This window comes from Myotis myotis, unplaced genomic scaffold (assembly GCF_014108235.1).
Source record: "Myotis myotis isolate mMyoMyo1 unplaced genomic scaffold, mMyoMyo1.p scaffold_m19_p_5, whole genome shotgun sequence".
Lineage (NCBI taxonomy): Eukaryota > Metazoa > Chordata > Mammalia > Chiroptera > Vespertilionidae > Myotis > Myotis myotis.
The window spans coordinates 40,361,735-40,374,902 of record NW_023416357.1 but is presented as its reverse complement, the minus strand read 5'-3'; the positions used below and the strand labels follow the sequence as shown (position 1 = coordinate 40,374,902).

General features: G+C 39.7%; 1 protein-coding gene across 5 annotated transcripts in view; it reads left to right on the top strand.

Annotated features, from left to right (window-relative positions):
• The window catches only part of CERT1 (ceramide transporter 1), a 102,737-nt gene extending 91,714 nt beyond the window's left edge, over positions 1-11,023 (top strand). For 3 of the 5 annotated variants that reach the window (XM_036309476.1, XM_036309475.1, XM_036309473.1), the window contains 2 exons: positions 1,342-1,478; positions 7,878-7,923. In XM_036309476.1, coding sequence (XP_036165369.1) covers positions 1,342-1,469 — 128 coding nt within the window. In that variant the 3' untranslated portion in view covers positions 1,470-1,478; positions 7,878-7,923. Of the gene's footprint in view, positions 1-1,341; positions 1,479-7,877 lie in introns of all 5 variants that reach the window. The other 2 variants (XM_036309472.1, XM_036309474.1) reach the window with 2 other exon arrangements.
• Positions 11,024-13,168: the final 2,145 nt, after the last annotated feature.

The window sequence follows — 13,168 nt, the reverse complement described above, 5'->3', positions numbered from 1 at the left end:
TTGGTTCCTTATTACTAAACCCATTTCCTACTTGTAGTAGTTACTGAAATCCAAATCCTCATACCTTCTTTATATAGGACCATAACTGCTAGTGTTCTTTAAAGAGATAGTTATGCCTGAGTAAGTTATTATCCCATACTAGAGGCCTAGTGCACAAAATTTGTGCACTCGGGGGGAGAGGAGGGTCCCTAAGCCCAAATTGCGAGAGGGCGCAGGCCTGGCCGAAGGACCCCACTGGTGCACGATCAGGGCCGGGGAGGGATGCAGGAGGTTGGCCAGTGGGGGAGGTACCGCGGTAGGACTCCAGGCATGTTTGGCCTGTCTCGCTCAGTCCCGATCAGCCAGACCCCAGCAGCAAGCTAACCCACCAGTCAGAACATCTGTCCCCTGGTGGTCAGTGCACGTCATAGCGACTGGTCAACTGTCTACCCCCTGGTGGTCAGTGCACGAGCAGTTGAGCGGCCTTAGCATATCATTAGCATATTACACTTTGATTGGTTGAATGGAAGACTATACAACCAGACGCTTAGCATATTAGGCTTTTATTATATAGGATAATAAAAGGCTAATATGCAAATCGTTGGAAGAGCGGAACGACCGGTTGCTATGACGCGCACTGACCACCGGGGGCAGACGCTCAAAGCAGGAGCTGCCCCCCTGGTGGTCAGTGCGCTCCCAAAGGGGGAGCGCTGCTCAGCCAGAAGCTGGGCTGACGACTGGCAAGCGCAGCGGTAGTGGTGGGAACCTCCACAGCAGGCAGACATCCCCTGAGGGCTCCCAGACTGCGAGAGGGTTCAGGCTGGGCTGAGAGACCCCTCTCCCATTGAGTGCACGAATTTTTGTGCACTGGGCCCTCTAGTATATATATATATAATAGCCTAATATGCATAGTGACCCCTCAGGAGTTCAACTGACCGGGAGTCCCATCACCAGCTATGACATGCGCTGACCACCAGGGGGGCGGCACAGAATGAAGGAAGGGCCCCAGCTGGCAGCCAGCAGCCACTAGGGACCCTACCCGTGCATGAATTTCGTGCACTGGGCCTCTAGTTTGATTATAGTAGAGTTTAATGAAAAGATCTGCCTCAACCTAAAGTGTAGCTATACTAATATTTAAATATGTCTTAGGGAAGTAAGAACAATTTAGAAAGGTAATAAATGCTTTCTTATTTGCTCTCTGTTCTTGTTTGGTAGTTAATATGAAGGATTAATGGTCAAGACTTTTAAGAGATGCCAATTGTTCCAACATCATAAATTTTTTAAAGCATAGGAACAAAATGAGTGCTTCATGTGTATTTGGAGAATTGTATCTTAACATTTTAATTTTTCTTTAACTCGTAGTGAACCCTGGAGGATGGGCACCAGCCTCAGTGTTAAGGGCAGTGGCAAAACGAGAGTATCCAAAGTTTCTAAAACGTTTTACTTCTTACGTCCAGGAGAAAACAGCAGGAAAACCTATTTTGTTCTAGTATTAACAGGTACTGGAAGATAGATGTTATCCTTTTAAATTTTGACTAACATGACTCTGTAGACCAGGAATGGGGAACATTTTTTCTGCCAAGGCCCATTTGGATATCAAAACATCATTTGCAGGCCATACAAAATTATCAGCGTAAAAATTAGCCTGCTATATTTGGTCAAACATTTAATTTATTCACCCCTAATGTCTTGGCAGGACCAGACCAAATGATTTTGTGGGACTTATACGGCCCACAGGCCAGACATTCCCCACCCCTGCTGCAGATACTAAAATTTAGTTAACTGTTGAAAGTTGTTTCTGTGTTTTATGATGTTCCCAGGTAAAGAGTTGTTGTTTTTATAGCCTTAAAACTTACGTTTTTATCTTTCTGTTTATGTTAAATAATACCTGCTTATTTAAAGAAATTTCAATATTATGGAACTGCATAATTTCAGAAGTACAAATTCCCTATATCTTTCCCTTTGCAGAAATTACTATTAGGTTTGTGATATATTCTTCCAGATTTTTACATATATGTACTGACATATATGTATTTTTAATTGTTTAAAAAATACGTTTATATTATTTTGCAGCTTGTTTTTCTACTTAATAATAAATTTTAACTATTATTCCATATAAAGATATGAGACATATACAACCATCTCATTGTTTTAAAATGTTATATAAATGTTGCAGAATTTATTAACTAGTCTCAATGGTAACATCTATTTTGGTTTCATATTTTTACTGTCAAATAATGCTGCATTGAACATCTTTGTGCAAGGAGCCAGAATCTTTAATTATCTGTAAATAAGTGATGTGTTAACATGGTTCAAAAGTCAAAAGTATAAAGAGATACAGTAAAATTTATCCCCTATTCACTTAGTTTTGTCCTCCACACACAGAAAAGTGTATTAACTGATATTACTAGTTTCTTGTGTATTTTTCCACAGGTTTTTTTAATGCCTGAATAAGCAAATACAATTATAATCTTCCCACAGATACTCTTTTGTTATTGAAGAAAATGTAACATACTATAAACACTGTTCTGCATCTTGTTTTTGCACTTTTATTATTTTGAAGGTTTTTACATTTCAATGGGGAGCCTCTTTTTTTAAGGCTATATAGTCTCATTGTTTGAATGTACTCTTGCCATGTAGTTTTAATTGTATTTTTCATATTATGAATGAGTTTGAGCATCTTTTGGTCCATTGGAGAACATTTGTATAATTCTGTTTCTGTGAACTCTCAATGTGTGTTAGCATTTAAATGTTTTTCTTTAAAATTTATTTTTAATCCTCACCCAAGGCTATGTTTTTTTTGTTGTTGTTTTTTTTGTTTTGTTTTTTAATATATTTTTTATTGATTTTTTACAGAGAGGAAGGGAGAGAGATAGAGAGTTAGAAACATCAATGAGAGAGAAACATCGATCAGCTGCCTTCTGCACATCTCCCACTGGGGATGTGCCCGCGACCCAGGTACATGCCCTTGACCGGAATCGAACCTGGGACCTTTCAGTCCCGCAGGCTGACGCTCTATCCACCAAGCCAAACCGGTTTCGGCTGTTTTTTTATTTTTATTTTTTATTTTAGAGAGGGCGGAAGGGAGAGGGAGAGCGACAGAGAGAAACATCAATCAGTTGCCTCTGATATGCATGCACCCTGGCCAGAAATTGAGACCACAACCTTCTGGTGCATTGAACGATGCTCCAACCACACTGCCCAGGGCAGCATTTAAATTTTTAATAGAAGCTTGGCTGGCATGGCTCAGTGGTTGAGTGTTGATCTATGAACTAAGAGATCATGGTTTGATTCCCAGTCAGGGCACATGCCCGGATTGCAGGCTCGATCCCCAATGTGGGGAGTGTAGGATACAGCCAATTAATGATTCTCTCTCATCATTGATGTTTCTTTTTTTTGTTTTTTTTTTTAATTAAATCTTTATTGTTCAGATTATTACAGTTGTTCCTCTTTTTTACCCCATAGCTCCCCTCCACCCGGTTCTCACCCCACCCCATGCCTCTCCCCCCCTCCCCCCTACTGTCCTCATCCATAGGTGTAAGATTTTTGTCCAGTCTCTTCCCGCACCCCCCACACTCCTTTCCCACCCAAAAATAGTCAATCCACTCCCTTTCTATGCCCCTGATTCTATTATATTCCCCAGTTTATTCTGTTCATCAGATTATTTATTCACTTGATTTTTGGATTCACATGTTAATAGATGTGTATTTGTTGTTTATAATTTGTGTCTTTACTTTTTTCTTCTTCTTCCTCCTCCTCTTAAAGGATACCTTTCAGCATTTCGTATAATACTGGTTCGATGGTGATGAACTCCTTTAGCTTTTCCTTATCTGTGAAGCTCTTTATCTGACCTTCAGTTCTGAATGATAGTTTTGCTGGATAATCTTGGTTGTAGGTTCTTGGTATTCATCACTTTGAATATTTCTTGCCACTCCCTTCTGGCCTGCATAGTTTCTGTTGAGAAATCAGCTGACAGTCGTATGGGTACTCCCTTGTAGGTAACTGACTGTTTTTCTCTTACTGCTTTTAAGATTTTCTCTTTGTCTTTTGCTCTTGGCATTTTAACTATGATGTGTCTTGGTCTGGTCCTCTTTGGATTCCTTTTGTTTGGGGTTCTCTGTGCTTCCTGGACTTGTAAGTCTATTTCTTTCACCAGGTAGGGGAAGTTTTCTGTCATTATTTCTTCAAATAGGTTTTCAATATCTTGCTCTCTCTCTTCTTCTGGCACCCCCATAATTCGGATGTTGGTATGTTTGAAGTTGTCCCAGAAGCTCCTTACACTATCTTCATATTTTTGGATTCTTTTTTCTTTTTGTTTTTCCGTTTGGGTTTTTTTTTTTGCTTCTTCACATTTCAAATCGTTGACTTGATTCTTGTGATCTTCTAGTCTGCTGTTGGAACTCTGTATAATATTCTTTATTTTAGTCAGTGTATTGGTCCTTTTTCATAACCTCGAGGGTCTCACTAGATTTCTTGAGGGTCTCACTAAATTTATCGGCAGTCTCACTAGACTTATTGAGGGTCTTACTAAATTTATCAGCAGCTTCTAGAAAGTTCTTGAAAAACCTTAAAAGTGTGGTTTTGAACTCTATATCCAGTAGTTTGCTTTCCTCCATTTCTGTCATTTGTGACCTGTTTCTTTGTCTCCACATTTTTTATGCTTCCCTGTGTTGGTAGAATGGCTTTCTGTGCTAGGTGTCCTATAGGGCCCAATAGTTCAGCCTCCCTAATTACCTGAGGTGGACACTCTTGGTGCATCCCTTTGTGAGCGTTGTGCACAGTCTTGTAATTAAGCCTTGATTGTTGTAGGTAACACTGGGAGGAATTGACCTCCAGGCCAACTGGCTGTGAGAATCAGCTGTGTCTGCAGTGGGAGAACTTCTCTGCTGGAGACACCCTTCTGGGGCAAGACTTGCTTCAGTGGGGCTTTGGTGCTCACTGAGTCTGCCCCCTGAGTGTGTCCCTTATGAATCTGAGGAATTGTAATCTGGATGGTCCCACTCTGACCACTGGGTACACTGGCTCTTGTATCTCTAAGGAGGTGCTAATTTAGCCTCTGCTTGAGGCTACCCAGCAGGAGCCCAGCTGTGAAGCAATGCAAGCTGCTGTGAGGCCTTGGGTCTTCTTTTGGAAGTTCTGGGTTTCTCTGGCTCAGCTGCAGTTTGTTAGTTAATTTTCAGATTGCAAAGGGCCAGGCCTTTCATATGCAAAAGCCTCTGTGCACAGCTTGCGTGGGGCAGGGTCTCTGGGGATCAACGGGGCGGAGCAAGCAGCTATGGCTGCTCCTCAGTCCTACCCTAAGAGGCCCCACTTGTCAGTGTCCCAGAAATCGCTGCAAGTACCTCTGAGAGAAAGCCGCCCTCGAGTTCCGACTGATGCCAGATAGTCCAGTTTCTCCTGTATGAGTCTGGGTCCCCAGAGACATGCCCGGAACTGGAGTTCAGAGCAGTCAGGAGCTTGAGACTCCCTCCCGATTGAAAAAGACAACCGTGTCCTCAGTTTCTAGCCCTTTCCAGGTGCGCCGCATCCTCAGCTGCCAGCCCTTTCTGTGTGTGCCTCGGTACCTTTGCACTTTACTTCCACACCGCACCTCCTCTGAGTCTCAGTGTGCTTTTCTCTTTCCTTCTAGTTGTAGAATTTCCACTCAGCCAGCCTTCCTGTGGTTCTGGATGATGTCCATTTTGTCTTTTATTTGTATTTTTTAAGTTGCTGTGTGAGGCAGCAATTTCCAGTGTTTACCTATGCCGCCATCTTGGTTTCTCCATCATTGATGTTTCTATCTCTTTCCCTACCTCTTTGAAATCAATTGAAAAAAATTTGTAATAGATATTACCAAAGTATAAGTTACAGGCAGTGAGTATACATGAACATCTTCTCATTCTTTTCTGTACTGAATGTTAAATCATTAGCTGAGAAATTTATATTCTTGAGTAGATAAAAATAATATAGCCAATCATATGACTGAGGTCTTTAATTAAATCTGGTTTCTGAAGCTGTCTATAGTATATCTTTTTGTTTTGTTTTATTTTGTTAATCCTCACCCTCAGACATTTTTCCATTGATTTTTAGGGAGAGTGTAAGCAGGAGGGAAAGACAGAGAGAAACATTGATGTGAGAAAAACACATCGATTAGTTGCCTCCTACATGAGCCCTGACAAGGGCCCAGGCCAGGGAGGAGCCTGTAACCAAGGTACATGCCCTTGCCGGAGTCGAACTCGGGACTCTTTGGTCTGCAGCCCAACGCTCTATCCACTAAGCCAGCTAGGGCTATAGTATGTCTTTTTTTAAAAGACCTGAAAAGCTAAATCTATTATCAGATGCTAACACAAGGGTTATTATTGCACTGATGTCCTAGATATTTAGATTTTCCCAGGAAAAAGGTGACCTGAAAATGTTAAACAAATTCTGGCTTTACTGATCTGAATGCTTAGTGTTTTGGAATAGAGCCTGACCTTTGAGGAATTCTCTTTCTTCAGGCATAAGTGCATTGCATAAATGTGCTGACTATTTTTAGACTATTTTGTACTTAGGATTTTTATGACTAGATCTGTTCACATAATTTCTGCACCATATTTGTCAAAACCAGAAACCTGCTGCCACACAATGGCAGTAGACTTGTCACCTTGCCTAAAGATTTCTAAAAAGTTGCTGTTTGCTCTAACCAAGACTAAGTATTCAACTCTATCTGCTTTCTCTCTTCACCCCCACACCCAGCCTTACTAAGCAGGGCAGAAAATATAACCATGTATGAAGCAGGATAAAATCAGAATGCAGTTATATATAGGGTCGAGCAAAAGTAGGTTTACATTTGGGAGTATACAAAACACATAGTTTATTCTTGTATTACGTATTTATTAAATATTGTCTTCTTTTCCATACAAACAACTGTAAACCTTATTTTGCCCACCCCTGTATAGAACATGCTCTCAACTATGTTTGAGAGGACTAACTTCTTAAACATTTCAAATATATACACTCACACATTACTAGCATTTGCCTCTAAACTGTTTGATTTGGAGCATTGTTTTATTGACTGACTGTGGGGCGGGGGGAGGGGGGGCGGTGTCTTCATTCTTTAGTGGACCTAGGAGGGAAGTGGTTGAAATCCCTTGGGAAAAAAATTCAAGGGGGAGGAGGTAGCATTGTTTGTGGACCTTTGTATATGTATGTAAAGATAGAAATTAAAAAAAAGACTCACTGGCCAACAATTAGCACTGGCCTTGAATCCAGATTGAGCTTCTTTCTGACAAAGAACCTAAATTCTAACCTTAACATGTGGTAAAAATCTTTGTTCACCTAAAGTAATGTTTGTTTCGTAATAACGAAGATGTATCTATGAAGTGGATTCTAGCACTGTAACCTTAAGAAAACTAACATTCTTAACTTTGGTGATGGAGAAATAACTGTCATTAATCAGCATCGTCTTTAGAGAAATTCCATAAAGTTAATAAGGTCCAAAGATTTTCAAAACTCGTAGTCAGATTTCTTAAACACATTTGATGATGTCTGTGCCTGTTTGTTTTTTAAGTCTTTTCATAGCCTAAGTAAATTTTTAAAATTCTTGAAAAATTACATAGCATAATTTTTATTGAATGCCAAGAAAGAAATGCCAGTTTGTGAGGTACAAATCCAGAGACCTTTGGTTGATTCCCTCTTGGTTTACCTGTAGTAAGTACATTACCCTTTTACATTTCTAGCTTTCAGAGATTCCTTATTCTTTCTGTTCCTTCTGATGAACAGTTTTATATTCTTAAAGTTGAAAATCCTTTAAAGATAAATTTTAAGAGAGAATCTATGCATTCCATGAATTCAGAGGGTAGGGGGAATCTATTCTGGTAGTCTTGCAGTTGTTAGCAATATATTGCTGAATTTTTAACTTGTTATTTTTTTTCCTACAGTGACTGAAACAAGGCTGTGTGACATTCCATGTTGGAGGGAAAACTTTAAAAAAACCACACACACACAAATTGAATGCTCTAAGTTGGAACGTAGGATCTACAGCCTTGTCTATGGCCCAACACCTTGACCTTGTGTACAAAAATGAAGAAATGTTGCAATAGCAAAGCTGAACGTCTAACCCTAGCTGTCGCCCGCTAGACCTCCATGCTCAGCTATAATTATAAATACATGTAAAATTACATGAACATGGCTATATTTTTATTTGCTTGCTACTAAAAGAGAGAAAAATCAGCTTTGAATCACAACTAGGAATTGATGCTTTAATTTTTGGAAACTTTTTTAGAATTTTTAATTTAGTACATGGTCCAGCCTAAGATCCTCAGTTGTATCAGGTTTTGTGCACAAAAGAAAAGCACGAAAGTGGAATGCTCATGGGGCGTGTGCTTTCTGTGCACCAAATACCTGGACGGGGCTCTTTTTTCAGGCCTGCAGTTCAGTCTGTGTCTAGAATTTTTCAGCCTTTTTTTTTTGCTTGTATAATCATAGAATTCATTGCTGCTGATTTCTGTACTGATTCATGTAGTAATGTAAAGTGTCTCTTAATAACTGAGGGCTGTCAATAACCTGTGATTTTGCCTTTTCTATATTCTTACTCCCATGAAGAACCTTTGTTCTGATGGAGAAAGAATGAAAAGCTTTATTCCTCTCCCCCTCCTACAACCCCAGTTATCTTTATAGTTCCTGTATTTTTAGTTGTATTCTGTACACTATAGCTTTTTTCTTTTTTTTCAGTTTGTTAGAAACAGAATTTGGCAATTTCTAAATTGGTTCTGCCTGCCTTTGAACAGAAACATCTGTATAAATCTTGTGGGTATAAACTGCTTTCTGGAAAAATGGTCAGGATAAAATGAACTCAGAATTTTTAATGAAATTTGTAAGAGGATATGCAGTTATTGTGAAAGCAAATCAGACTGAGTTTGACATTTGATTCAATATTTTTAGGACTCAGTAACAGGTTTTTTTTTTTTTTAGTTTTTCTAATTTGGGTTAGTTTAAAAGATATATTGCAAGATATGCATAGAAATGTGAGCAGTGCTTCTGTTGCCTTTTGATCAGAAACTTCAGCAGAGCTTTAACGCTGTGATTCAGACTGAAATTCTTTCCTTAGTGGCTATAAGAACTTAAATGTAAAATCCTTTTTTAGTTTTATTAGTTTTAGGCCTCTGTGAAAAACCGTGAAGCATGAAGTTGAGGCAAGGAATTATACTCATCAAAGTAGAAATGACTGCCCACTTCAAAACCTTCATTATGTTTCTACACAAACGTGCTTGCATAAATCAGAGGCATTTTGTAGATGCTTTGCTGACTTACTCATCTCTGTAGAAACACAGAAATCCAACCCATTTTGTAAAGCAGAAAGTCATGTCACGTGGAACATGTCTTGTATATATTTCATATGTGGTATTGGAGTCTTAATGATAAATGCAAGGTGATAATTTAATGATGGGATTAGTCTGGTCACTTCATATGCACAATCCTGGAGGTGAATTACTTGCATCAAATGTAGTGGTATTTATTATTCTGTACAGAGAGGAAATACATGTAAAACATATGCTTACATTACATGCACGCAGATTTCATGCTCCATAAATCTTTTCTATTTTTTAATTTACTTTTCTCTAAATGATGTGCATGGAATATGCCTTATTATAGAAAAATGCTGTTCATAATTTGACTACGTGGAAAAGTGCCTATGGTGGTAATGCTAATAAGGCAAATAAGACAAATTCTATCAGTTTACTACATCACCAGTTAACATTTTATATTATGATGTTTAAAAAAGAAAAGTTTATACCTCAAATGTGTATTTTATTTTACAATCAGCTGTGGGTCAGGGTGTGGGAGTATGGGAGGGTTGGGGAGGGGAGGTATATTCACCATAGATGCTGATGGAATCTTCAAAAAAAGTTCTATATGCCCACTATAAATGTTTCTCTGTTTGCCATTTTTTTCTGGTAACTATCATGAACACAGACAAGTAACTCTTTCGTAACTAAGTTAAATAGCTTTGTTTTACAGAGGTATGGAAAGTTTACAAAGCAGTATCTAAATCTAATTATCATTAGTTGCATTTGCACTAAATGTTAATGATATACTTTTGCAATTCTGTAAATAAAATGATTACTCTAAAATATTTGTATTAAAAAGGAAAAGAAAAAGATACATTTTACCTTTAGATAACTGCACTGGTACTTTACTAGAGTTAATCCTGTCCAACCAGATTTAGAAATGAGTAGGAGAGTATGAAAAGAATTTAAAACAGGTTATAATTTGGATAGGTACTAGCCCTTTAGACAATTTTCAAACCCTCTAGAATTCCGTCTGGCTAATTCCTACATACTCTGAATATACATGATGTTTTCTCATCCATAGTTATTTTCTACTTCTCTTCCCCAAGCCAAAAAAAATTATCTTTTTACTCTTTTTTCTACTCAGTTACTCTTTTTGTACTATGATAGAAACTTTAAAAATATTGGTGATAAGGGATTTTGTTCCCTGAGTGCCCACTCTACAGTTCAAGAGAAAGAGCACAGTGTTTCAATTAGAATTCAGGACTCGTGGTTTTGAGGTGGAGGGTGATCATAGCAGCTCTTGGTTTGGGATCGCCACAGGGGCAGCCAGACCTAGGAGGAGGTTGACTGAGAGAGGTGTTAGAATACAAAATAAGGCAAAGGAAGAATAGGTTTCCCATTTGTTCAGTTTCATCAACTAATTTGTACACCTACACAACATCAGTGTCGATTGCTTTGAGAAGTTTTTAGTAGGGCTGAGCTGGTTCTCGTGAAATTGTGCTGGTTATCTTTAAACTTATCAGTTGTTTGTCCAATTAAACATTTTCTCCAGTATTTAGTCCAAGTTATACAGACGATGTATGTGGATTATTGTTATTGTTCATCTACAAACTCAAAACATAATCATTTTAAAGTACCTTGGGAGTGTATAGAGTGTAACTATTCTATAATAGCTTTATGATCCTGATGATGTTTTTTTTAAAAAAAATAATAAAGTTGGATCTTCCATGTTACAATTGCAAAATTAAAACCAGTATTTAAAAGTGGAAAAGTATTAAAATATTATGGACAAATGTGCTTGTTTGATTGTTTTCCTTAATCCCACTATACTGTCCTTCATAACTCTCTGAGTAGTTAGCTTGAAATACTCCAGTTTATTATTCTTCAAACTAGGTTGTAGCCCAGCTAGGTATCAAGAAAACTGTTAGTGAGTTATGATCCAATTATTTTCTTAAAACAGAATGGAATAATAAAGTACATAGAATGTAATAAAGGTAAATACTTTGTGAATATTTTTTCATATGTATAAATATGTGTGTATAGTGGGTTACAATTTAAAATGAATTTTTTACTGTGTCATAGTCCAAAAAATTTTTTTAATTGCTAGACAGTGGAAGCATATATATATCGTTGGAAATTTCTAAAATGAAACTACAGTGCCAATCCACACATATTTAACTACATGAATTTAGCCATAATAAGTCATTTCTCATTTATTGAGTGGTAGATACAGGAGAATGAGTAAGACAGGAATAATGATAAGAAGGTGACAAGTATTTTGGGCTTTAAGCTTTAACTAAGTCCCTTGGCTTGTCAGGGTTAGTTTACAGGACTGCAGCAAGGGAGAAAACTAGGAGGAGACAGAAGTTCTCTGGGGAGAAACATTGCAGGCTATGCAAAGTAGTTGATTTTTGTTCTGCCAGCAATGGGAGTCCCTGAGGGCTTTTTTGAACATTTTTCTTTTACACATCTGAGAAAAATCAGTGGTACTTGGTGCCCGGTTTTGTTTGGATGTGGAATAAATCAACTGTTAACATTGTTTTTACTTGTAAATAATTCCCTTGCTAATGATAGAAATGAGGAGGGAAAATCAGGAGTTTTTAACTTGAGAAATGGAAGTGATAGCATCTCAAACTGTAGCTGCTTAGTAGTTACTACCATGTTTATAAAATACTAGAGGCCAGGTGCATGGATTCGTGCACTGGTGGGGTCCCTCAGCCTGGCCTGCAGGGATTGGGCTGAAACCGGCTCTCCAACATCCCCCAAGAGATCCCGGATTGCGAGAGGGCACAGGTCAGGCCAAGGGACCCCACCAGTGCATGAATCTGTGCACCAGGTCTCTATAATAATAAAAACGTAATATGCAAATCAAATGGCTAGACAGCAGAACTACCATCTGGACCACCTTCCAGATGAGGCCAGGGCTGTGGGGGCTGGCCTACTCTTTCATGATTCATGCATTGGGCCTCTAGAATGCATATAAGATCTTTGGTTAACCTCTTCCCAACCTCCTCCATCCACTCTGAGATTCATCAGTCCGTTCCATGTTTCCATGCCTCTGGTTTCCGCTCCTGCGTTGAGCATCTGCCCCCTGGTGATCAGTGCGCATCATAACTACAGGTCGGACGGTTGCTTACACTTATCCTATCTAATAAAAGAGAAACATGGTAATTGGCGTACGACCGCTACCCTTCCCATTGGCTAATCAGGGCGATATGCAAATTAACTGCCAGCCAAGATGGTGGCTGGCAGCCAGAGAGCTTGAAACTAACAGGCTTGCTTGCTTCAGTGACAGAGGAAACCAACCTTACCCGCATGCCTTACCTGCCTCTGAGCCTGCAGTTTGAAACATTGTAACAAATATAGACGCTAAACAAAGCCCCAGAAACCTGCTTTCAGCGAGCCGGGATGTCAGAGCTGGAGTTATACATTGTTTCGATTATAGAACCGAAACAAACCAGATACCTGCTTTCAGCAGCAGAGGCCTCAGAGCTGGAGCCAGAGCTAAAGCTGGCCCAGAATAAAAAAGAAAAAAAGGAGCAGTTGGGAGCTTCAGTCACCCGCCAGCCTGAAAACAGCCCTCAGCCCCTCACCCAGACTGGCCAGGCACCCCAGTGGGGACCCCCACCCTGAAGGGTGTGTGACCAGCTGCAAACAGCCATCATCCCCTCATCCAGGCTGGCCATGAACCCCTGTGGGGACCCCCACCCTGATCCAGGACACCCTTCAGGGCAAACCAGCCAGCCCCCACCCATGCACCAGGCCTCTATCCTATATAGTAAAAGGGTAATATGCCTCCCAGCACTGGGATCAGCGGAGCTGAGAGGCCTCCCAGCACCGGGATCAGTGTGACAGGGGGCAGCACCCAAACCCCTGATCGCCCTGTGGCTCTGTGTGTGACGGGGCGGGGCCACAACCTCCCTGTCGGCCCTGCTCTA